At 35.2% G+C, this 23,841-nt stretch overlaps 4 protein-coding genes across 7 annotated transcripts; 3 read left to right on the top strand and 1 right to left on the bottom strand.

Moving 5' to 3' along the window:
* The first annotated feature begins 215 nt into the window (after positions 1 to 215).
* Positions 216 to 3,286, top strand: LOC142551572 (uncharacterized). Of its 3 annotated transcripts, none has more exons than XM_075660870.1 (6): positions 216 to 623; positions 1,570 to 1,690; positions 2,167 to 2,306; positions 2,425 to 2,484; positions 2,592 to 2,660; positions 2,884 to 3,286. In XM_075660870.1, exons 1-6 carry the CDS (start codon positions 411 to 413, stop codon positions 2,953 to 2,955), a joined length of 675 nt encoding a protein of 224 aa, XP_075516985.1. In that variant the 5' UTR covers positions 216 to 410; the 3' UTR covers positions 2,956 to 3,286. The 3 variants fall into 3 exon arrangements, with proteins under 3 accessions (XP_075516985.1, XP_075516986.1, XP_075516984.1); XM_075660871.1 differs by lacking the exon at positions 2,884 to 3,286 and adding an exon at positions 2,738 to 2,844 and having other exon boundaries at positions 2,422 to 2,484; XM_075660869.1 differs by having other exon boundaries at positions 217 to 623; positions 2,422 to 2,484.
* Positions 3,287 to 12,670: 9,384 nt separating this feature from the next.
* Positions 12,671 to 19,335, top strand: LOC142551571 (uncharacterized). The gene is made up of 17 exons (XM_075660868.1): positions 12,671 to 13,145; positions 13,852 to 14,208; positions 14,300 to 14,440; positions 14,674 to 14,806; positions 14,908 to 15,021; positions 15,137 to 15,218; positions 15,299 to 15,365; positions 15,815 to 15,907; positions 15,991 to 16,051; positions 16,150 to 16,482; positions 17,363 to 17,489; positions 17,575 to 17,674; positions 17,762 to 17,831; positions 17,984 to 18,136; positions 18,219 to 18,314; positions 18,425 to 18,744; positions 18,890 to 19,335. The coding sequence occupies exons 1-17, from the start codon at positions 13,059 to 13,061 to the stop codon at positions 19,070 to 19,072; spliced, it is 2,517 nt and encodes an 838-aa protein (XP_075516983.1). The 5' UTR covers positions 12,671 to 13,058; the 3' UTR covers positions 19,073 to 19,335.
* A 210-nt stretch (positions 19,336 to 19,545) lies between these two features.
* LOC142551570 (pathogenesis-related protein 5-like) lies at positions 19,546 to 20,703 on the bottom strand. The gene is made up of 2 exons (XM_075660867.1): positions 20,465 to 20,703; positions 19,546 to 20,360 (listed from the first exon to the last, which is right to left on the bottom strand). Exons 1-2 carry the CDS (start codon positions 20,526 to 20,528, stop codon positions 19,663 to 19,665), a joined length of 762 nt encoding a protein of 253 aa, XP_075516982.1. The 5' UTR covers positions 20,529 to 20,703; the 3' UTR covers positions 19,546 to 19,662.
* A 927-nt stretch (positions 20,704 to 21,630) lies between these two features.
* Positions 21,631 to 23,460, top strand: LOC142551568 (uncharacterized). Of its 2 annotated transcripts, none has more exons than XM_075660864.1 (2): positions 21,631 to 21,806; positions 22,335 to 23,460. In XM_075660864.1, exon 2 carries the CDS (start codon positions 22,353 to 22,355, stop codon positions 23,058 to 23,060), a length of 708 nt encoding a protein of 235 aa, XP_075516979.1. In that variant the 5' UTR covers positions 21,631 to 21,806; positions 22,335 to 22,352; the 3' UTR covers positions 23,061 to 23,460. The 2 variants fall into 2 exon arrangements, with proteins under 2 accessions (XP_075516979.1, XP_075516980.1); XM_075660865.1 differs by having other exon boundaries at positions 21,647 to 21,806; positions 22,311 to 23,460.
* The last annotated feature ends 381 nt before the right edge of the window (positions 23,461 to 23,841 follow it).

Here is a 23,841-nt window from a genome sequence, read left to right as displayed (position 1 = left end):
ATAAAAACGTAATTTGACAAATAGGTCGGACACCATTCTCCATCAAGTCAGATGGTCAACGCCCATCTCCTGCAAGTGGGTGTATTGCATCACGCCGAAACGCAAGCCCCCTAATGCATGATTGACGACTCTTCCACACCACGTGGCCCTGGCTGATTCGTCAGCTTTAGGCCTTCGGGATTCACAGCCTCCAACCAGCTAAAATTATAGCGAGAAAAAACACAACTACCAGCGTCACTCTCATTCCTTCTCTCTCTTTGCGCACTGTGTTTTCTCTCTCGGGAAAAAACCCAAATTTCTCCTTTTCTCCAGCATCCTTTCGCCCAAAGACTCCATTTTTGGACTCAGCAATGCCGCATCTTTCTGCTAGTGTGATTTTCGTTGCATAAGGTGTCTAGACAGTATTGAAAATGCTGCAAACTGCTGCGGTGATGGAGAGTAATGGTGGATTTTCGTCGCATTCGTCTCAGCTGCAGAGTGGGGATAGTAGTGAGGAGGAGCTTTCTGTGCTACCGCGCCACACGAAGGTTGTGGTGACTGGGAATAACCGTACCAAATCCGTGCTTGTGGGTCTTCACGGAGTGGTGAAGAAAGCCGTTGGGCTCGGTGGATGGCATTGGCTGGTAATTCATGGTGGAAATTTTAAGTCTTTTTTTGTTTTTCTAGGAGTGGGTTTTGGATTTTTTGTTTTATTTTGGGTTTTGGTAATTCATATCGACCTTTTGAATTCCCAATTCTAGTTCGGTGGAGTAATGTGGGATGCTTATGTTTGTGATTCGAGGGGTTTCTTGATTATTTATGGCAAAAAACTTGCCGTTCTCGTCGATGAATTTCAAAGGGATGTGCTGTTTGGATTTCATTCCTTGAAAGTTTGTAGTTTTAGTTTCAATTTTATACCAATTTCCATTTACCTTTTTGTATCATCATCTGGTATTTTTCTGCATTGGGCTCTTTGTTAACGGATCTATCTCTAATGATGTTATATCCTTTGATTTTGATCCTACTAATGTTATTTTGTTTATCTATAATTCCAATGATGTGTTTACAACGATTTCTTGGATATAATCATTTCAATGATTAATTGTGGATTTTTATTTAAACAACACGAAGAATATAAAGTTGGATAAATTAATAGCAATAGCTAGCTACTGGCATCTGATATTGTTCAGAGTTTTCTATTGAATAATTCTCTGATTTTTTTTCCTTTGTCTTCAATGTCAGCATATTATAATTTTCTCTGCAAGATTGTTGGAAATTATAATTTGTTTATGCACAATAATAGTTTCATAGTGGGAGACATTCTCTGGGATTGTGGTGTGTGCTTCGTTTGGTCTGTATATTCCGTACATATGCTAAATGTCTGTTTTATTCCTTGTATCTCACTTACTTTTGAAACTAGAATCAGATCCCTTTTCTTATTATTCTAATTTTTGTTGGGAAATATTTTGTAGTTATTTGCATTGTAACTTAGATCTCAATCTGCATTTATCGTATCTTTGAGAAAGCATTACTTCAAATGGGTCTTTTTGGTTACGGATGAAAGATTTTGATATTATTTTAATACTACAGGTTCTTACCAATGGGATTGAGGTGAAGCTTCAAAGGAATGCCTTAAGTGTCATTGAAGCTCCAACCGGGAACGAGGAAGATGATGACTTTGAATTTGAACATGTGCCGTGGAATGGCTCAGGTACCAGTTAGTGTTGTGTTTACTTAAATTTTTTTACTTGATTTTAATGTTCCACTGCTAAATTAGATGCTATTTTTTTCAGCTATTTAAAGCGAACTCTTCTTAGGGTTGAATACTTAATATTGAATCGTTAAGCATTCAATTTTTTTTGGTGAATTACTGAAATTAGGTGGCATTCTTTTATATGATCTTATGCATGAAATTATGATTCAATCGAAACTTGAATGAGACTTTTTTGCTTTGGGGTAAATTTTTTATATCTTATTTAATGCTTTGTTTCATTTCAACAATCATACAAGTTTTGAAAAAGTTGCTTAGGTTTTAGCATTGGATTCTTTTCAATTATTTCTCTCCCCCATTCATTCTTTTGCCTACTTTTTGCTTGCTTTTTTTTTTTTTATCAATCTCTGGTGTTCAGTCCTTTATTCTTTGGCCTGCCACATAATCTGATTGTGTCATGTACACCGTTTTCTTAGCATCCGATGATACTCAAAAATCGCATAGATCAAGGCATCGTATGCACCGGTCATTTGGGCTGTCTCACAAATCCATAAGATGGTCACTTTCTTGCGACTCGCAGTCGAAAGATTCCATTTCTACTACAAGGGGCTCAACTGTAAGAGACATCTACATTTTCTTCTTTAAAGAAGTAAAAGGGTTTCCATATTTTTACAATAATTTTATATCCATTAACCAATTACTGAAAAAAATTGTCAAACCATTTTGCACAGAAGGTTGACTTCAGTAAACTTGAGATGGCTGCATTGTGGAGATATTTTCGTCACTTTAACCTTGTGAGTAGTTTCATAGGACATAGGAATGGATCTGAATTATATATTAATTCGGAAATATGGCATCTAATTTTTAAATTACGATGCTAATATATTGTTGTGTCCCTTAGGTGGATTCTAATCCCAATCCTTCTAAAGAGCAACTAATTGATGTTGTCCAGAAGCATTTCATGTCGCAGGTAACATTACATTGGTCATGTTAAATGACTTGCGACTCATTTTCGTTCACTGTATTCAAGCAAATTGTCACTTCCAGTGTCCACACCCATGCGATCGAAGCTCTGCCAGTAGCTATTTTATATCTGTGACCACTCCATAAAACTGGTTACCCCAGGTGGTAAAGGAGTTCATAAGCTGCTGTTTCCGCCACCTTTCCTCGTGACTTCTCTTTCATTTGTGCAGCAATTGGATGAGCTGCAAGTGATCTCAGGGTTTGTGCAGGCTGCTAAGAGACTTAAAATGGTTTGCAAATGACAATCGAGTGACTACTCCAACTCTTTTGCATGCCGTTGGTTTTGCTGTTTGCTGACTCTTAACTAATCGAGATACCTGAATCTACCCCATCTCCTCCCTTGGACGAATGTATATGCATGTATCTTCTAGGGTTATCCCTTTATTAGTTTAGGCCTAGTTTTTAGCTATGTAGATATATGTAAAAGCCGGTGGACTATCGGATGACTCTCGACTACTAAGGAGCCGTTCTTGGCTAAAGCTTTGGTATAATGTATTGCTAACGAAGGGGGAGCTTTCTTGGAAATTGTATAGACCTATTTCACTTATGCTTAAATCACCAATCTTTCTTGTCGAGCACCAAAAGATCATCTATGAGAGCTATCCTTTTTTCTTTTTCATTTGTTTGACATGTCATATGTGAGACTCTGGATGGGGTGTGATTTTGCTTATTTTTCATCCATTTAAATTAAAATTCATATTCATGTTAAATGAAACATGATTAAATGTCACAGGCTATATAATTTTCAAGGATTAGACTTTAAATTAATAGAACACCTTTTCCACTATGTCATGGTCATGTGTATATATAAATAAAGGATGTACAAAAAAATTATGTAATTTTCTTTAATTTAGCCCACTTTCTGGCCAGAATAAAATTCGTTTCCCGTAAATTTTATCTAAACTAGCTTCTAGATTCGACAACAACTATAATCTTGGTCCGTAGATTCTTTTAAAAACAATTGTTAAAATGGTGAAACTAGCATTGCATGGTCCATCAGAGAATAAAGTCGATAATTTGGGGCAAAAACATATTAATAGAAGGAGATTTCAAATCGAGATTTATTAGGCTTAAAGTTGACGACCAGGATAAATGTAAATGCCACAAATGTCCAATTCTTTTGGGCGAAGAGAAAAAGATATATTCTGCAAAGAACTACACGAAGTACAAATAGATCATTGCAAAGGGTATCCATTGTTTACTTTTTGTCCATGCTAGTGAATTAAATCACATTGAGCAAACACTGTACTACATGCACATTCGATAAAATATTGACGGTGATAATCAAACTTATGATAAGTGATCAAGTCCTCACTTACTCCACTAACTTGAACATGCACTTAGAAACACAAATGGAACATATTTACAAGAGCTTGGGGATACCAAGTAAGCAAGAAAATTACATTTGTCAAATCGTCTCAGGTTCAAATCAGGTGCTTATATCTCGTCTAGAAAACTCGTGTCCGAGATCTTTCTCCAAAGTCAAATTTTGATCCCCTTAGAGATCCTATCCGCTTTGACATATAATTTAATTAATTGACAGTTATAACTAAAAAGTTTGACTTAAAATATAGAACGAAATCGTGTAAAAATGAATTAACAATATATGATCAAAGTATTATATATCTGGTGATACCTACTCCATGTGAGGTGGACCAACACTTCCAAACCCAAAAAAAAAAAAAAAAAGGACCCGCAAGCACAGTTTGCAGTTTCTTTTCTTGCACTCATTGTTTGCCCCAACTATGCTTTGGGTGGATAAGCAAGTCATGGAATTTGTCTTATATTCATATTCTAGTTATCAAATTTGTGAAATCAGTACGGATTTTATTTTTTTGAGCTGGAGAAAGATATCGTTATTATTGGGCATCGAACTCGATATCTCGTCTCAAACTTCAGATCTTAGTGTCAAATAAGTTATGAATCATCGACGACGGCTACACAATTTTAATTTAATTTAATTGTTTGCAACTCCTCCTTGGAGTGAACTTTTGAGCATATTTGGATCTTGAAAAGGCCAAACCCTGGAAAACGTTAACCCATACTTGTAGCCCTTAGGGCCACCAATAACTAACCACCCCCATCATCAACAGCTCCCGGAAAAGAGTGTGTACATATAAATAGATATAAATAATTTAGAAAAAGAATGGTTTCCACGTGTAATAGTCAAAATACATTTTATTTTACTATTTTACAAATTATCTGAAAAAAGATATCTTAGAAGCAACTTTATTTGATATCATACTTTCTTTTTATTTTCCTTTTTTATGATATGAATCAATAATATTAAACAAACAACAAATCATTATTTACTAATTAACTGAGATAAAAAAGAAACACATTCAAAAAATGTACGTTTATTCCAGATCGTACGCTGTGTCGAGCCGGTTCTTTTACGAGTCGAGGGCGATGCTGGACTATAGTCTCATTCAATCTTGATAAGAGGTTGATCCATAATAGGTTCATTCATAGAGAAAGGGTTCAAGTATGAGACATAGAAAGTAAAAAAAAAATAAAAACAAATCATGCATTTCTGTAGAGTATATAGATAAAGTGGTTGTCTCACCAATTGGTTGATTTTAATAACATAAAAATGTTGACTTTTTTTTTAAAAAAAAAATCTAAGATAGCATATCAAATCATACTTAGATATTTAAAATATATATATATAATAAAATAATAAACGTCTTTTCATCCAAATTGTCAAACATTTTGCAGAACAAGTTGATTGGGAATTTCAAAATAGGAGTCTATTCTAATACTCATAGGAAATCCAAATTATTCATTGATTATATGTTAAATAGTACTCGTCCACTTAGCTATCGGGGATTTCAATAATATTGGGACTACCATTTTTTTTCCAAAATCTTAATCAATGATTTTTTCAAAAAAATATTTTAGTTTTTTTTTTTTTGGAGAATCAACCTTCCTCAAACATATATTATTAAAACAAAAATTAAGTAGAAATAAAAAATTAAAAATAGTTATATATCTAAACCCTATTATGACAGAGGTTAAATTTTAATTTTTTTTAATGGAAAAAACTTGGGAGAGACGGCCTCAGGGTCGTATTTTGTGAGACGGATCTCTTATTTGGGTCTTCCATGAAAAGTATTACTTTTTATGCTAAAAGTATTACTTTTTATTATGAATATCGATAGGGTTGATCCGTCTCACAGATAAAGATTAGTCAAATCGTCTCACAAAAAACCCATTCTTTTTCAATTCGTCTAAATTTTTAACTTCAATTTGTACGGTATCCAAGATGATTTAAATTACTCATCATATTAAACATAATGAATGCTCTATATATTCCTTTGATAAGGCCAAAAAAGAAAAAAATAAAAAGTCATCATTGGTATGATTGCATACACATACATAAAATTTCAAAATAAAATATAAATTTAATTATGTTATATTTTTGTGCGAATTTTAATCATATCGTAATGTTTTTTCCCAGTGAATAATGGGAATTTGTGTAAGAATTTCACATTAAATAATCTGATATAGATTAGCTTTGATATTTTAATTGATTTCAAGCTTACTAATAAAATTCTTATTTTAATGTAACAAGTCCTTGTGGACTACAACGACTTGTTTTAAATTTTTATAATTATAATTTTTTTATGATTTTCATAAAAAAAATTGTAGTAACAAATTTCCTCCTCGATCGTGTCAATATAATTAATATTGCTTGGAAAAAGGGCAACCTAAATTGATGTAAAATGGACCCTAATCTCCTCTAGTTGTTCTGGCAACATTAACAAGCCATTGTTTCATTGGTCGCAATAAGCGCCGTCCTACGTGTCTAAAAAATATATAAGAAAAATTTTAATTATATATTAAAAAATTTAATAAAGTGAATAATTGTTTTTTAATGATTAAAAGCTCACAGCAACTATCTTTCCGGACGTGTATATGCATAGTAGTCGACAAATTCAAATACACTAAGTAAACATACGGAAAATTTTAAAAGGGCTCGAACGAAGAATAATTTTTTGAACTTGGAAAATTATTTTTTTACTAATAAAGTGTTATCAATTCTCATATATACTATAATTTAAGTATCCATTATTTGTGGGAATTGTGAATTTTAAGTAGCGAGTGACTTGTGACCCGCTATCAGGAACAGAATTGCAATAGCTAAATGATGGTGTGCAATATCGGTCGGCCATAGACCCCCAGTTACTGGATCTAATCCTCCACGAAAAATAAGAAATTCCGCATATTTTGACCAATTCAAGGTGAAAAATGGGGTTGCTCCCTCGGCAAAACTTGGATAAAGTTGAGCCAAAAGATTGCGATTCAAGATAAATTCGTGCGGAAGCGGTATCTCTTTAGGATCTACTCCAGCGTTTAGAAATTGGTTAATCGGTAAAGATACATGTACTTGATGACCCGCCCAAGAGAGAGACCCAAGTCCTAGTAGCCCCCCTAAATGGTGAGAAGTTTCCCAAAGGGAAAATATGTGATTTACATGAGGAGTTATGTGTCATCAGGTTCGGTATAGAGTTTTATTTGAATCTTTGTCTCCACGATGTTATTATTTTCTCAGATTCGTTACTTGATGTTCAAGTTATCAGAAGCTCCCTAGTTGACCTGGGTCCGAGTGGAGTACTCACATTCGACATACTCAACTTGTTGAAGTCAAATGTTTTCTTATATATCAACCACATGCCGAGATCGGCCAATCGGGTTGCTCATCGGATGGCTCGTGAAGCTTCTGATGTTTCTTCTTTTATTGTATGGTGTTTTGGTGATATACAAGCTTGGTTACTTAATATTATAAATCAAGATATTCTGAATTAATATTGCATTTGTTTTACTTAAAAAAAACTTTGACGTAATAGAAAGTCAAAAAATAGAGATTAAAAATATGTTTTTTTTCCATATATATTTTTATCAATAAAAAATTCAAGAGATCACGATTATTTATTATAAATTTTTTCAAATGTTCGTATCAAGAAAAATATAATTAAACTCCCTAAAACATGTCAATATATTTATCTCAAAAAAAAAAAACATGTCAATATATCAAATGAGTGATGTAATAATTATGGTCCAATTACTAGACTTCCTATGTTTAACATTATTTCATCCACTGATACACTCGCTTGATACCATGTGGTGGTTGCTCGATAACCTTTACTGATAGGGTTTGGCCAACCAAATAATCTATATCATGGAATCACGTTGTTAGATTTAAAAAAAAAAAATCACATTTTTCGTCGAAGAACCGTGTCCAAGTTAATAGAATAGATGATTGACTAATAGTTATAAGTTTTATTCCTCCTACGAATATTTTTTCGGACTAAATCTGTCGTATATGACTTATAAGTAAGTTAGCAGATTATTACGTTAACATTAGTAGTTTAGTGGAACATATTATTTGTTTAGGACATTGGAATCTGAGGCAAACTGGGCTTACCTCGATCCGGCTCTTTCTTTTTTTTTTTCCTGCAGTTTGTTTCTTTCTGATTTCAAGGCAGCAAAAGTATATATATTGAAATCTGTAATCCTTTCAAAAAATAAAAATAAAAATCTGTAATAATTTATTTATTTTATTAATAGGTAGCACAGATGTAATTGCACGTGTAGCTGTGTAAAATTGGTATATCATACTTTGCTTCATTTTATTAGCAGCCAAGCAAATTCACGTGATTGTGTTAGAAAATTGGTCGAGGAGAGATGAGAGATCAGGAACATATTTAGAAAAAGAGAGTCGGGCGACGAAAAAAAAATATTAAAAAATTTAAATTAGGTTGATTGAAATGATATTTATAATATATGATTAATTATAATAATTACATAAAAACTCAACTAACTTTGAAGCATACATACACATTAAGAGTAGGAATCGGATTGAGTCACCCGACCCGAACCCGAAGCTGATCTGGTGTAATTTTCGGCTAATTTTTCGGGTTATATATTTAGTCAAGTTTGGTTCGGGTAGCAAATTTCTACCCAATAACCCGAAATATATTTTTTCTAAAATAAAATTTAAAGACTTGGTCTTGAACGACACAACAATATATCATGTCTACTTTAATATTTTCTTTTTGTAATTATAATAAAGCTTTATATGTAAATAACCCAATATACTCAAATTTAGAGGAGAGAGCGACGGTTAAAAACCCAAAAAAAAAAATCTCGATTTCAAATTAATTTTTTTTAAAACCTTGTATTTTAACAATCAAACGACTAGACGAGAAATCATTGCAAATGCGTCAAATGTGGTTTATGTTTTGTTTTAGATTTCACTTAGGTTAAAACATATGCTCTGCCGACAGAGTAATGATCATTATATATATGAGCTTTATATAATTTTCATGTGAGACTCGGGTTTTTTTTATAATTAATTTAAATTGTAAAAAATATTTCAAAAATAATTTAATTTTTTTTTCACAAATACTTCAATCCGTGCTTACGAAACACAGACGCTCCATCGTCCGTGATTCGCAAACACGGACTGTCCACGTGTCCCCTTATCCTCCTTCACACCCATTATTTTATCCCTCCGCCAATCTCTCTCTCCTCTCTTTCATTCTCCCCTACTTTCTCACCCTTTCATTTTCATTTCTCCTTCTGTATATAGCAATTTCTTCATTCGTTACAATTTCTTCTTTCGTCACCGAACAACTTTTGAGATCGTTGCTTACCGTTGAACGAAGTTTAGAAGATCGACAATTTATTTCAGAATGACAGATAATCGAGGTCCAGAAGATCCCATTGTCCTCTATTTACAAGCGACACATATGTCATCAACAATTTGTTCGTTAACCGTTGATCATATTGTCAAAGTGAAGAGGTCAGACAATTTGATTTGAAAGCTATACAATGATAATTCTATACACAATCGTGTACTTGCATATTTAAATCATATAGGTTTCTATGGAGTTTTAGAATGTGGCTCACAAGTTTTTGATAATCATTTGATTACTGCTCTTGTTGAACGTTGGCGACGCGAGACACGCACGTTTCATTTTACATGTGGTGAAGCAACAGTCACGTTACAAGATGTTTCAATAATTTGGGGTCTAACAATTGATGGTGAAGCAGTCACTGGAATAGATGTGTCACATAAAGTTGAGGAGTGGCAACACATCTGTTTGGATTTGTTTGGATTTGTGTCATCATCAAAACATTTGAAAGGTGGTCATTTGTCTATGACTTCACTACACGATCATTGCATGTCTAACCTCGTTAATGATGATACTTCAGAAGTAGATATTGTGAAATATATTCGTTGTGTAACGTTAATGATTATTGGAAGTATAATGTTCCCTGACTATCAAGGAGGGTCTGCTAGACTAATATTTTTGCAACTGCTATGGGATATTGATAGCGTGAAGTCTTATAGTTGGGGTAGTGCAGTTCTAGCATTTTTATACCGTGAGTTGTGTAACGCGTCATCATCAACAAGATTGACTTGAATTTCATGCCAAGATGATCTCTCCATGAATGAATATTTTGTTGATAACTTCATAGAAAAATTCGTTGGATCGATTCATAACATTTTATGCACAACTTCAACCAACTTCAACAAATTAATAGATCGTAATACTCGTATCGGTCTAACAAATAGAATGCTATATTCAACCGATTCATTATCGATAACTACATGACCACCAAAATTTAAGAGTACATCGATGTTAGAAATTTTGGCAATGAAATTTGAGTGAAAAATTAAGATGAAATTGATAACTCATTCGTCGAAGTTGTGATCAATTATATACACGAAGGATGTTGAAGACTATTTAGATTTCAATTATTGAACTTCACGTGAAAATTCAGAACTTCATACTTCATGTGAAAGCTTCAGGAAATGAATGCACACTAATGAATCGAAAAAAAAGAAAGACAAAAAAAAATAAAAAAATATACAGAGTCCGCGCTTAGAAAGCACGGACACTGGCTCAACGTGAGCATGCTCCGTGCTTCGTAAGCACGAATTGCACTAAAAGTGAATTTTTTTTTAAAGATTATTTTTGAATAAAAAATAAAAAATTAATTATTTATATAAAAAAAAACCTTGTGAGACTCACCACGTAAATCAATTACTACAATTTGCCCACTAAAAAATGACACAAGTCAATGAAACTGCGAGTAACGTTTAATTTTTTAATTTAATTTCAAGGAAGTTGGAACCTTCAAAAAAATTATAGAAATCCAAGAACAAAATAAAAAATAATTTATGTTGGCCAACATAAAAAAGGCAGCAATATAATTTAATAAAAGAAAGGAAAAGAGGCAGGAATAAATTATTTATTTATCATTTTTTTTAAAGGTGGCATTACCTATTAAGTATTCATAGTTTGTTGTGTTATCACCGTTGTTGAATATTTTATTTCGACTTGGTCAACTCTAATTGCTTCTTTTTTCAATAATTTATTACATAGCATGAGAATCCCTATCCCATGCTAATAAATACCTAAATCAAGCTTTCCCAACAAAGTATTTTTTACTCTGTCCATTTTATGCGCCTCTCACGTATCAATTTTACGATATCTGATCTGATCCAACTTATGAAAAATATTATTTTTATGTCAAATGAATATATTTGATTCATATCACGAATATAGATATGTGAGATCTTCTCATATGAAATATTTTTTTTAACTACGTGGCATATTTTAAAAAAATGACAATAATATTTCCCCAACCAATCCATTATACTTTTATTTAGCTTTTTGTTTTTAGATACCCCAACTAACATTGTCTATAATATCTTTATATTGCTCTACTTTTATACATAACACTCGCATGCTCTAGTGTTCAATGGCCTAACCAATACATTAATTCGTGCACTATCACTTTTTTATGTGATATAATGTAATTTTTGCAAAATTATAATTTCTTTATGATTCTTGAATTCTAGAATTCAAAATTATGATAAATGCATGAATTTTATAATTCATATTTTATATGTACAAGATAAATGGGGGATGTTGGTCTTGATGTGATAGAGTAATTGAATGAGTCAAGATTAACTTATTATTAATTACCTAGGATACAAATAAAAGAAATTGTGTGTTTTATAATGTAAATTAGATATATATAATTTTTAAATTAGTTAATAATTTCAAATTTCTTATTTTAAGTGACGAATGACTCTATTACTTAGGTGAGTTAATCTTGCGTCATCAATGAAATTAATGGTAGGTTTTAATTTCTAAACGTTGGTTTGAAAAATTACATGTTAATGATAATTCAAATCTAATAAATTAGTTAGATTTCCACCATTTTATTTCTGAATAGGTCTCTTGTGAGACGATCTCACGAATCTTTATCTGTGAGACGTGTCAATCCTACTGGTATTCACAATAAAAAGTAATACTCTTAGCATAAAAAGAAATATTTTTTCATGGATGATCCAAATAAAAGATCCGTATCACAAAATACGACCCGTGAGACAGTCTCACACGAGTTTTTGCTTTTATTTAATGTATTTCTTTACTTGAGCAGACATTTTTTGAGTGATAAAATACAACTAATTATATTATATTATCGTAAAAAAAACTATTTATATTTTATATATTTTTTAAAGTTTATAGATCTTATCCTATTTATATTGTATAAAATGACCATAAAATAACTTTAATTATCTACATCAAGGTTGATTTTTTTTTTTCCTGGAAAAATTTAATATTGTTGTTGATGTAACTTGACTTTATAATAATTACTACAGTTATCTTTCCTTTTATATTTTTGGCCAAATTATTAAAATATATGTCAATAATCAAATTTCTTGTTTAAAAGATTAATTGATTCAGAATCTTACCATTTTCATTTCTTTTTTTAGTTGTTTTATCAATATTGATAAATAGTTACCAAAAAGCTTAAATTGAATAAATATATGCTGATTACATATTACGAAGGACCTCAGAAAAGATAATTGTTGCATAAAAAAACGTAGATTAAAGAGCTTTTAGGGAGGGCCGATTCAGAATTATCTTATCAAACTCCACCCACTCCCACCGGTCTTTAACTTTCTTTGATTGATTTATTTATTGTAATTTTCAACATCTCGATTTCTTTATTCTCTCTACGCCGTTTAACTCCCTCGAAAGTTGCAACTTGAAAACATTTCTGAGGTGTGTTTACGGTCCATTGGAGGTGACAATATGCTGTCTTGCATGATACAGCAGAGATAAGAGCTGCCATTCTTGGACGAGTTCTGGGAAAAGCTGAAATCTTTGGCCTTATTTTGTGGAGTTCAAGGGATTTCAGTGTATGGGCTGTGTAATGCAGAGGGGTTTGAGTTTTCTCAGTGGGTGGGAGCCGATCGGGGAAGTGCCATCTATTTGATGGGAACGAGGTTTTCTCCGTTAAACGCAACCGTTTCATGGAGTTGAGGATTCGGTGTTACCGATGTTTCGAGAATTATTCGCTTCCAAGATTTAAACTGAGTTTTGTTTTCATTTGTGCCAAGGTCATATTTATTTTTTGTTCGTATATTCTTGTTCAGTTTACGGGTTCTTTGGACCCTTGTGGATTTTGTAAGAACTGAGAAGTAAAGATTAGATTTTTATTGAAGTGTTGTAGCTGTAATTGAGAACTTCGTCGATTCGGGGGATGTTGTGGAGAGATAATGTCGGGGAATAAAAGTAGAAAGTCTGCTAGGATTCGGAACTATTTACTCGTGTTCCATTATCAGTTGCAAAATCTGGGACTTTGTTCCAATTTTTGATAAATTTTGATTTGTGAACTCGGGTTATTTTAGGAAGCTAATTTTGTATTTAACATTTTTGTGCCTTCTTGGTAAGATTTCCTATTTGGGTTTGGCATCCCTTTGAAGAGAAATTATTTTGTCCTTGCTTTTGTCTATCAGTGTGATTTATGTCTTTGCTGACTGACGTGTAATCACGCATAAACCGAGTCTCAAATTTGTGCGTTTCTACAGGTCTGTTTATTCATGTCTTTGACTCTTTGCGAATAATGGATTTGGTTAAAGTAGGCATTATTTTGTTTACTTAATAATCTAGTCTAACCTGCTCCAAGTGATTTCCGGATTTCCTGGGGATTTTTTATTTTATTTAATCTACTTATTTCTTCTTGAAAAGACATACTGATTCGCACATTAGTGTAAATGTAGTATGTAAACAGACAGTAAAAGTTATTATCTGCCTGCATTTCAGGTTCTACTGGTATTGTTGTCACTGGATGGTGTTTATTCAGCCAACAAAGATTTTATATTGCATAGGCAAGGACCTGAACAGGGCAAGGAGAAAATAAAATCACATTCTTGTATTCACGATCAGATTATCGAGCAAAGGAAGAGACCTGGTCGTAAAGTTTATTCGGTTTCGGCTCAGCTTTATGACAATGCTGATAATTCCAACTCACTTCACCATAGCGGAAGGGCATTGCTTGGTCTTTCTGAATCAGGGAAGCAACAGAATGATGCTAAGAATCCCATTAGGATTTATTTAAATTATGATGCTGTTGGTCATTCATCGGATAGAGACTGCCGAAACTTGGGGGATATTGTTAAGGCAAGCTTCTGCAAAAACCACTTTTGAATTTATCACATTTAAAATTATGGCTTGGTTATTTTACCTTCACTTTTTACATTTTGTTTACCAGCTCGGGGAACCAACTGGCACTTCTGTTTCTGGAGCACCTTCTTGTAACCCTCACAGCGATCCTCCTGTGTATGGGGACTGCTGGTATAATTGTACGCTAGATGACATTGCTGGGGATGACAAAAAGTTTCGCCTTCGCAAGGTAATGGTCTTACTCGATTTTATTTTATTTTTATGTATCTGGTTGTCCACTGTTATCAAGTCGAAGGATCGAATGCTTGAAATTTACAAATGGAGGTTGTTGAGTGAAGGCAATTTGGTATCTAAAAAGTGCATTAATATTCGAGAAGATTAATAAGAGAAGGATATTAAGGATGGAATTTGCACTACTCAAGGCTGTCTCTCGAAAACACGTAACATACTGTAATTTTTCAGGCTCTTGGACAAACAGCAGATTGGTTCAGTAGAGCTTTATCTGTTGAGCCCGTGAAGGGGAATTTGCGTTTGAGTGGATATTCTGCTTGTGGACAAGATGGAGGCGTGCAGCTTCCAAGGGAAGCTGTGGAAGGTAAACCTTTTTGCGCAGAGTATCTCTCAAATAACTGAGTGTCATATATCAAATTGCCTTGAAATGCTTCCTTCAATAATAAAAAATTATCATTTTTTCAGAGGGAGTTGCTAATGCAGATTTGGTTCTTTTCGTCACAACCAGACCAACAACAGGCCATACTCTTGCTTGGGCAGTGGCATGTGAACGTGACCAATGGGGTCGTGCTATTGCTGGTATTTGTTTTGCCTTACTAAATTTTGTATGAGATAAATTATTGTCATGGCATTTTATCCTATTAATTATCTGACGGAGGAGGATTACCACTGATATGTATTTTCTGGATAACAGGACATGTAAATGTTGCGCCTCGCCACTTGACTGCTGAAGCCGAAACTTTACTATCTGCCACTCTAATCCATGAGGTAGTTAATTTAAGCTACAGACTTTGCTAGTTAGGGAAGTGCCTTTTTTATTTAAGCTCTTGACTTCTTGCTTTCGTAGGTTGTGCACTGTGCTTGGATTTGATCCCCATGCCTTCGCGCATTTCCGGGATGAGAGAAAAAGGAGGCGAGGTCGGGTAAGTAGTGCCATAATCTTCAACATTTCTTGGTATTATGGTATTATTATGATATATTATCATTGGATGTTGTCCCTTGCGTGTCTATGTTTTCAACATAGAAGATGGTCATTTATATCCTAGAAGTGGAAGTTTCCCTTGTAGGTTGATAAATTTTTATTTGTGGAAACCGGAAAACAGATTCGTTTTTTGCAAAATACATATTTGCAACTAAAATTCGAAACTGAAATTACTACTGTGACTTATTTGCATATGAAACTGAACGAAGACAAGATTCCAGAAAATGCCATTTATCACCTTTGTAAAACAGTGAAAAGATCTTCAAACAGACAGGCAAAAGATTTGAAGCACAAGGAATCAATGAAAACAGTCTACTTAACCCTTGCTTGTACTCAGACCCTATCTTCTTGAGATCTGGCTGAACTATTTTTGTTAAAACTTATTTGTAGGTTATCGATCAAGCTATGGATGAAAAACTTGGACGAACAGTAACAAGAGTGGTGCTTCCTCGAGTAATCATGCACTCACGTCATCACTATGGGGTAGGTTATTGATTTATCTTTGTTTTTACGGAGTGAAGAAAGTGTACTGGTGAACATTTCTTGCAATTTTTTCATATTTCTAGGCTTTCTCAGTGAATTTCACTGGATTGGAGCTTGAAGATGGTGGTGGGCGTGGCACATCAGGTTGTTCTCCATTCTTGTTTTTTATCAATAACCTGAGTATGTCCTTAACTTGATTATATCTTACTGCTGATTCTTGTTTTGCCATCAATTTTCCACAGGTTCCCATTGGGAGAAAAGACTTTTGATGAATGAAATAATGACTGGCTCGGTAGATACAAGATCAGTAGTATCAAAAATGACCCTTGCTTTGCTTGAGGATAGTGGATGGTACCAAGCAAATTACAGCATTGCAGATCGCCTTGACTGGGGTCGCAACCAGGGAATTGAGTTTATTACCTCACCTTGCAGCCATTGGAAGGGTGCATATCACTGCAACATCACACAGTTTTCTGGATGTACATATAACAGAGAAGCCGAAGGTTACTGTCCTATAGTAAATTACAGTGAGGATCTTCCCCAATGGGCCCGCTACTTTCCACAGGCCAACAAAGGTTTGTTCTTGAGTTGCATTTCATGAAGTTTAACTCTTATACTTTTCTTTGTTTAAAACAACCATGTGTAATTTTTTGAGTTAATTCATTTTAAATGTTATTAATGATGCTAGCTTGGATTGTTTTCATTTCATATGCCAATTGGATTCACAAATATACTCCATTGACTTCACCTAAATTCCTTTGGTTGCGTTTAGATTGATGGATTTGGAAGATTTGAAATCCATGGATTTGAAATAATTAAGTTGAGGAGTGGATTTGGGAATTGAAGCAAAAAAATGTAATTAGCTAAAGGATTTCAAATCTTTTATTCCCTTGAAATAATTAGGTTGAGATTTGGGAATTGAAGCAAAAAAATGTACTTAGTTGAGGGATTTCAAATCTTTTATTCTTAATTTGAATCAAATGAATACAAAAGATTTGAGGCGTGGATTTGAAATCAAAATAAATAAAATCTTTCGATCCAAACACAACCTTAAAACCTTAGAGAAGGCTGAAAGCAAGCATCTATTTTAACTTCCAATTTTTCTGTCATTGTGGCTTGAGTGCACAAGGAGCAAACTTTCACAACCTCAGCTGATTAAACAAATCGAATCAGCTGGACTGAAAAAAATCATTAATATATCTAATGCTTCTTTGAGGAATGCAAAATAATGAAAGCAATAACTTGTGATACACTGTAATGAGTGCAAGACTCGAATGCATATTCATGTTCTTTATTTGGTTACGATGATTTACATAATAGATTCATGTTATATTATCGAATGGTAGTTGTTTCTGATTGACGATGACTATATTTTATTTCGGTGTTTTTTCATGATGTGGATAAATTATCCTAACAATTAATAATCCATGTAATGGGAATTTCTCTCTTTTGCAGGTGGCCAGTCGTCATTGGCTGATTATTGCACTTATTTTGTAGCATACTCTGATGGATCGTGTATGGACACTAATAGTGCCAGGGCACCGGACAGGATGCTAGGTGAAGTCCGGGGAAGTAATTCAAGGTGAAATTTTGTTTAGAATGCTTTGATAGAATTACAACGTCTGTAAAATTCGAATAAATTGTTTTCATGTTGTCCTTGCATGTAGGTGCATGGCCTCATCATTAGTGCGCAGCGGATTTGTCAGGGGATCTTCGACCCAAGGCAATGGTTGTTATCAGCACCGGTGTATAAACACTTCACTGGAGGTAGGATTTCGTAAACAAACATGTTTATTGATGAGTCTCAAGCCTCTTGGTATCATAACCTAAATATTTTTATGAATATTTTTCTAGGTTGCGGTTGATGGTGCTTGGAAAACATGTCCTGAGGCTGGGGGACCTGTTCAATTTCCAGGCTTCAGTGGTAACTACATAATTTTACACGCGTAATGGTAACATATCCATTATGTGCTTATACATATGTGTGTGCTCCTGTGTCTCTGTTTTTATCTAAAAGGGTGTAAACACTCATTTGTTTCGTAACCTATCGGTTAAAATGTCCCCTGCCAACTTTAGGTGAACTGATCTGCCCAGGATACCATGAACTTTGCAACATTGATCCATTCCCTGTCTCTGGTCGATGTCCTAATTCATGTAGTTTTAATGGTGACTGCATTGATTCAAGATGTCATTGCTTTTTGGGGTTCGAGGGTTATGATTGTAGCCAACGTGAGTATATCAACCTCTTGATGTACTGATTTTTTTTATTCTTATATACGGCTTACAGTACGTCTTCTCTTTCATTTTACAGGTACTTGCCCCAACAACTGCGGTGGACATGGAAGGTGCCTCGATAGCGGTGTGTGCGATTGTGAAAACAGGTTCACTGGGACTGATTGCACCACAGGTAATATAACATTACACAGATCGATTTCCTTCTATACTAACTTTGTTAAAAGCATATTAAGTTATTTTTGCTAAGCGTTGATTTACACAGTACCCTATTGTGATTTGCAGCCATTTGCGATGAACAATGCAGTCTACATGGTGGAGTCTGTGATGATGGTGTCTGCGAGTTCCGGTGCTCAGATTACGCAGGCTATACGTGCCAGAACAGCTCCATGCTTCTTCCCAGCCTCTCAGTATGCAAAGATGTGTTGGAGAAAGAAGTGTTGGGGCAACATTGTGCGCCTAATGAGTTGAGTATCTTGCAGCAGCTCGAAGAAGTTGTTGTGATGCCGAATTACCATAGATTGTTCCCAGGAGGTCCTCGAAAATTTCTAAATTATATCAGAGGCCGAGACTGTGATGGAGCTGCTAAGCGATTGTCCTGTTGGGTAAGTTTTTTCTCCCGTATTTTTTCACTCCCACGCCTTTTGGTAGAAAGCCATTGGTTGTTGCTTAGTTGTTTACAAGGCCATGGGTCCACAGAGCCCTATAATAAGTTGTCTTCTGATACATTTTTGCTACTATTCAAACCAGATATCTATTCAAAAATGCGACAAAGATGGAGACAATCGTCTACGTGTATGTCATTCGGCTTGCCAATCTTATAACCTAGCGTGCGGTGCATCGCTAGATTGCTCAGATCAGACCCTCTTCAGCAACGAGGACGATGGTGAAGGTCTATGCACTGGATGGGGCGAGTTGAATTCATGGTTGTAATAATGTTAAGTTCTAAACGAGTCGAGCAGCAATCCTCGTAGGACTTGTGTACATTGTATGTAGCATGTCATTTTTGGTAGGAAAAATTGTAAACAAATTGCAGGAGCATTATAGTGTAGACATCTTGACCATTCCCAGCCCAAAATAGTTTCAAGAAGATTTGGGAGGAAATGGATGACTATCGAGGATTTGGCTTTCGAAGAGGGCAGTCCGAACCTAGAATTTTTAGGAATGTATGGATTAATACAGAAAAAAATGGAAAAATTTGTAAATGTAAATCGTTCCTTGTCTGTGTTATGGTGGTTTCTCCATTAGAAAAGTAGTCGTGATCGTGATAGTGATATTGCATCTTGGCCCTTTTAACGTTGTCTTTTTTATTTTCTTTTCCTATTCGGAATGAAAATAAATGAATATAATAATTATATAAACGCATAAGATTTGTACTGTAATCTCAATATCTTTAATCCATACATGCAAAGAATTTGCGGAACTCATTCAAAAATCATAGATTAAATTTGAGAATTTTGCAACATTTGCTCTCACCATCCAACAAAAAGATTATTGTGGTACTTTCTTTATGAACTACAGATTTATGAAGTGGGACAAAATGTGATGAAGTAATCTGAACCCCTGCAAGTAAACGTACTCGTAGCATCATCATACGCATAACTGTATGCCGCTGGACATGCATTCTTGAATATCTGCGAGTATTGCGTCGGCGAGCATGTACTCGCCGTCGAGTACTGGCCGGTGCAGCAAAATTCCGGCCTATTGAACGCCGCACACGCACTCTTGCATGCCACCACAGCGCCTCCGCCTTCTCCGACCACCTGCAGCTCCTTCGGGCAGTTCTCATTTACGTCCGAAACGCACCCGGCGTACTTGCAGTCTCCCGAACCACCTGAGGGCCGCACCCCAAGGCCGACATTGTAACCATCCACCAGGCTCACGTCGTAGAAATCTTCGGCCATGTTGCCGCTGCTTCCTATGGTGAATTCCGCGAGGGTGACGGGAGGAACTCCTCCGCCAGTGCATTTTACCGTGCCACCACAGTCTCCGGTCGCACACTTCCCATTTCCAGAGTCATCAAAGTTGCATCCCGTACGAGCCCAGAAACGCCCGGACCAACCTGCAGGTGCGGGAAGCTGGATGGTAGCTCCCGGGGCCAACGCGAAGCCCCCATCTCCAAGAATGGCGACGCCGTTTCCAGAGAGTGTGCCTGGCCAAATCGTGTAACTGCAGCTGTTTTGGAGCGTGAATATAGCCGCGGAAGCAATATTTATACCTCCTGCAAATTCAAACGAACCCACCCAAGAGGCAAATTTAATCAGCAAAAAAATCAGTTCCATAACAATACATACACATAAAACAATTCATCTGAATTTTAATCACCCGTGAAGAACATGATCAGGATCAGAACATGGACAACATTTTGCTTACTCGCCATGGGATTCATAGTGTAAAATGCAGACAAGCTCTATCTGCAGAGTGTATGTTTTCGTAGAAGTTGCTTATATTTATAGACGGATTGGAGGAAAAAATTGCAGTAGTTGGGTTGTCTTGCAAATAATTCGTCACGTCAAGAAAGAAGTTGAATGAAATTGGTTGGGATAACCCACAACTAATGCACGTCAAAGGGTAGTTCCAAGACGTGTGAGACTGCAGATAAATTTGGTTGGATTTAATTGTTAACCAAAAACAGTTGAAAGACTCATTCTTTCCAATCTTTATTTACAAATCTAAATTTCCATTTGTCTTAGGCAGAAAATTTACAAATCTAATTAAATCTTTCCCACTTATCTAATTTTTCCGTCTAAATTACACTTTCAAACCTCTTTTCAATTTCACACACGACCAAAAATATATTTGACCGGACAAATCGTGCGATTTTTGAATCATTTTCAACTGCAACTTCTCTCTATCATATTAGACTCAGATTTTACGGCCAAGATCGTGCAGGGATATTTTTTTTAAATTAAGTGTCACGCAAAGATTTTTTCCCAAGTCGCTGAGAAATTTACTTTGTTCTTCGAACCTTAGATTTAAACTAAGGGCTTGGACCCGTTTGAGAATGTTCCTTGAACTTGTCTTTTCAGAATTTTCACGGGTTTGATTCTTTTAATATGCTCTTGAGCTCGGCTTTTTAGAAGAGACTATGAGTTCAGACTTTTCGGACACTTGGTTAATAATAAGGCCCGACCTTTAAATAGGCTAGGTCAATTTCGGAGATTTATTTGGATCCGTCCAGACGTGGCAATTTTAGGGACATCAATATCTATACTAATACTAAATATATAAATGTTGAGGTTTTTAGTGGGTCGACTTTGTGATATCAATTAATTTTTACGAAAATACCTTATACATTTAGATAAATAATATTTTTCATATATTTTACTCGTAGTTACAATATCTAATTGCTTTTAAAAATTTAAAATTTGCGTATTATCTTTATAAATTATGTATTTAATATACTTATATTATCGTTATCCTTTTTTTACGTCCATATATGCATCATTAGGTAGTAATATGTACTTTGCCATCGCCTATAGCGTAATGTTCATTAAGAAGCAGCCACGTGGAATACTACAGTAGATCGAACCGTTCGAGCCGCGAAGCCTCTAGGAAAGTCAGATAATTAAACGACGTCGTCTTCTGTCTATCAATCTTTGTTCTCCCAGCGTAATTCCATCATTTCTTGTTTGGTTCTACTGCGCGATTCTTCTCTGATCTGAAGGTAAATTTTCTGATTCTCTTTTCTGCTCGTTGTATTTTTTTCCATTTCTTTTTATATTGCCATTTAATTTTGCCATAGATCCGCATGAATTCGATTTATTCGGGCCATATATGACTCGATTTTTCGGCGCGCTTGATGGTTTCCTATTTCAAAATACTTTCATGAGTATTTGTCCTAAATGAATGAAATTCGATTTAGGGACTGTCAGAAATTTTGGGTGGTTTAGAATCAGATTGTTTAAAGTTGAGCAAGTATTCGTTTAACCTAATTAATTTGTTTTGTATGGCTTAAAAATTCCATCTTCAGAAAAGTTTGGTATTTTTGTTCATTATTTTGGGTTTTTAAGGGAATTAAATCCTATTGTGATATTGTTTTTGCATGTTATGGATCGAGACTTTAAACCTTTGGATTTATAAAGGAATCTGGCTGGAAAAAAACTGAATTTTATCTCCTTTGAGTGCTGATATTTGACGAATTTCACGTTTGATCGAGGTTTATTGATAGGTTTGGTTTTTGTGGGAAAATTAGGGCATTCACAGTTGAAACATGGCAACTGGGTTTGGGGAATCCATGAGCAGTCATCCCCCAAGCCCTTCTTGCTCCGGTAGTAATAACAACAGTGATGCTGGAAATTTTGAGTGTAATATCTGCTTTGATTTGGCTCAAGATCCAATTGTTACACTTTGTGGTCATCTCTTCTGCTGGCCATGTCTTTATAAGTGGCTTCATATTCACTCTCGTTCTCAAGAATGCCCTGTCTGCAAGGCCCTTATCCAGGAGGAAAAGTTAGTCCCTCTATATGGCCGTGGAAACAACTCGACTGATCCTCGATCTAGATCAATTCCGGGATTGGAGATTCCGCATCGTCCCACTGGGCAAAGACCTGAGACAGCTCCTACTCCAGATCCTAATGCTAATGCTTTTGCACAACATGGATTTGGATTTATGGGAGGATTTGGTCCATTTGGAGGTTTTGCACCAATGGCTACTGCCAATTTTGGAAACTTTACATTCTCGGCTGCACTAGGTGGCTTGCTTCCATCTTTCTTTAACATGCAAGTGCATGGATTTCCTAATGCCAACATGTATGGAGCGGGACATGGTTTCCACCATGGGTATTCAAATGCATTCCATGGTGGACATGCTCAGGGTCTCCCCCAACGTGGAAATCAGGAACAGCAGGCAGATTCTATATTGAAGGTTCTCTTGTTAATAATTGGTTTGAGTGTGTTCCTGACATTGATTTGGAGTTGAGAAGGATCTGCCCTTGGAGCTCAATTGGTTGACAATGTTCGATATTTTATTGGTTCCTCCATCTGTTAGTTCTCGAGCTGTGTGCCAGTTATCTTTTCTTGTGTTTGTTGCTGTTTTGGTGGTGAAATTATTATTTAATGTGGACTGAAGTTTATTACATCACTAACATGATCTGCTAGTGTCTTCGCAGTTTGTATTTATATTCCTCTTTGAATTCAGTGCTGAAGGTAGAACATCAATAGTATTGCGGTGGTGAAGTTCATTTTTTGGTTTGCGTATGTGCTCTGTTATTTACCGGTTTCAGAGCACGAGTTTGGCTGGGACTATGATGTCATCATTTCTTCAAAATAATTCAAACAACGTTGATTTGTGTTTAAGCAAATGCCCTCTTTGTCATTTATGTTTAGATTTTTTTTTATTTGATGTGCCATATAAATATCTGCATTACATTGTCTAAAGTATCATGCGGGCTGTGATTAGATAGATGGTTTCAGCCTTCATGTTGATTGATGACGAACATTTGCATGGTCATGTTTAATTATGGTTGCTTTCCTTTTCGTTTATTTTTTTCCTGTTGTTCCATATCCAGGCCTGGGGTTCTATCAGCACTAGCGATTGATGGCTCCCCCCCACCCCCCCGAGGATTTTTTTTCTATCGTTCTACTTGTTTGTTGACTACGACAATGCATTCAGCTTTAAGATTCTCGTTCAGAAACTCTTAATGTTTCTCTTGTTCGATGCCTTTTCGACTCTTCATAGCTTATCCTTCTATGAAATTTGA

Source organism: Primulina tabacum, chromosome 7 (assembly GCF_025594145.1).
Source record: "Primulina tabacum isolate GXHZ01 chromosome 7, ASM2559414v2, whole genome shotgun sequence".
Taxonomy (NCBI): domain Eukaryota; kingdom Viridiplantae; phylum Streptophyta; class Magnoliopsida; order Lamiales; family Gesneriaceae; genus Primulina; species Primulina tabacum.
Note: the sequence above shows the minus strand (reverse complement) of the source record. Positions and strands in the feature narration are given on the sequence as shown.

What these genes read in the sequence shown, in the direction of transcription:
- LOC142551572 (XM_075660869.1), top strand. Translation starts at nt 411, where the DNA reads ATGCTGCAAACTGCTGCGGTGATGGAGAGTAATGGTGGATTTTCGTCG. An exon ending in TGTGCCGTGGAATGGCTCAG is followed by an intron (nt 1,691 to 2,166) that starts GTACCAGTTAGT and finishes CCGTTTTCTTAG; the next exon opens with CATCCGATGATACTCAAAAA. An exon ending in AGAAGCATTTCATGTCGCAG is followed by an intron (nt 2,661 to 2,883) that starts GTAACATTACAT and finishes TCATTTGTGCAG; the next exon opens with CAATTGGATGAGCTGCAAGT.
- LOC142551571 (XM_075660868.1), top strand. Translation starts at nt 13,059, where the DNA reads ATGGAGTTGAGGATTCGGTGTTACCGATGTTTCGAGAATTATTCGCTT. An exon ending in CTAATCCATGAGGTAGTTAA is followed by an intron (nt 15,219 to 15,298) that starts TTTAAGCTACAG and finishes TAGGTTGTGCAC; the next exon opens with TGTGCTTGGATTTGATCCCC. An exon ending in ACTCACGTCATCACTATGGG is followed by an intron (nt 15,908 to 15,990) that starts GTAGGTTATTGA and finishes TCATATTTCTAG; the next exon opens with GCTTTCTCAGTGAATTTCAC.
- LOC142551570 (XM_075660867.1), bottom strand. Translation starts at nt 20,528, where the DNA reads ATGAATCCCATGGCGAGTAAGCAAAATGTTGTCCATGTTCTGATCCTG. An exon ending in CCTGATCATGTTCTTCACGG is followed by an intron (nt 20,361 to 20,464) that starts GTGATTAAAATT and finishes TTGAATTTGCAG; the next exon opens with GAGGTATAAATATTGCTTCC.
- LOC142551568 (XM_075660864.1), top strand. Translation starts at nt 22,353, where the DNA reads ATGGCAACTGGGTTTGGGGAATCCATGAGCAGTCATCCCCCAAGCCCT.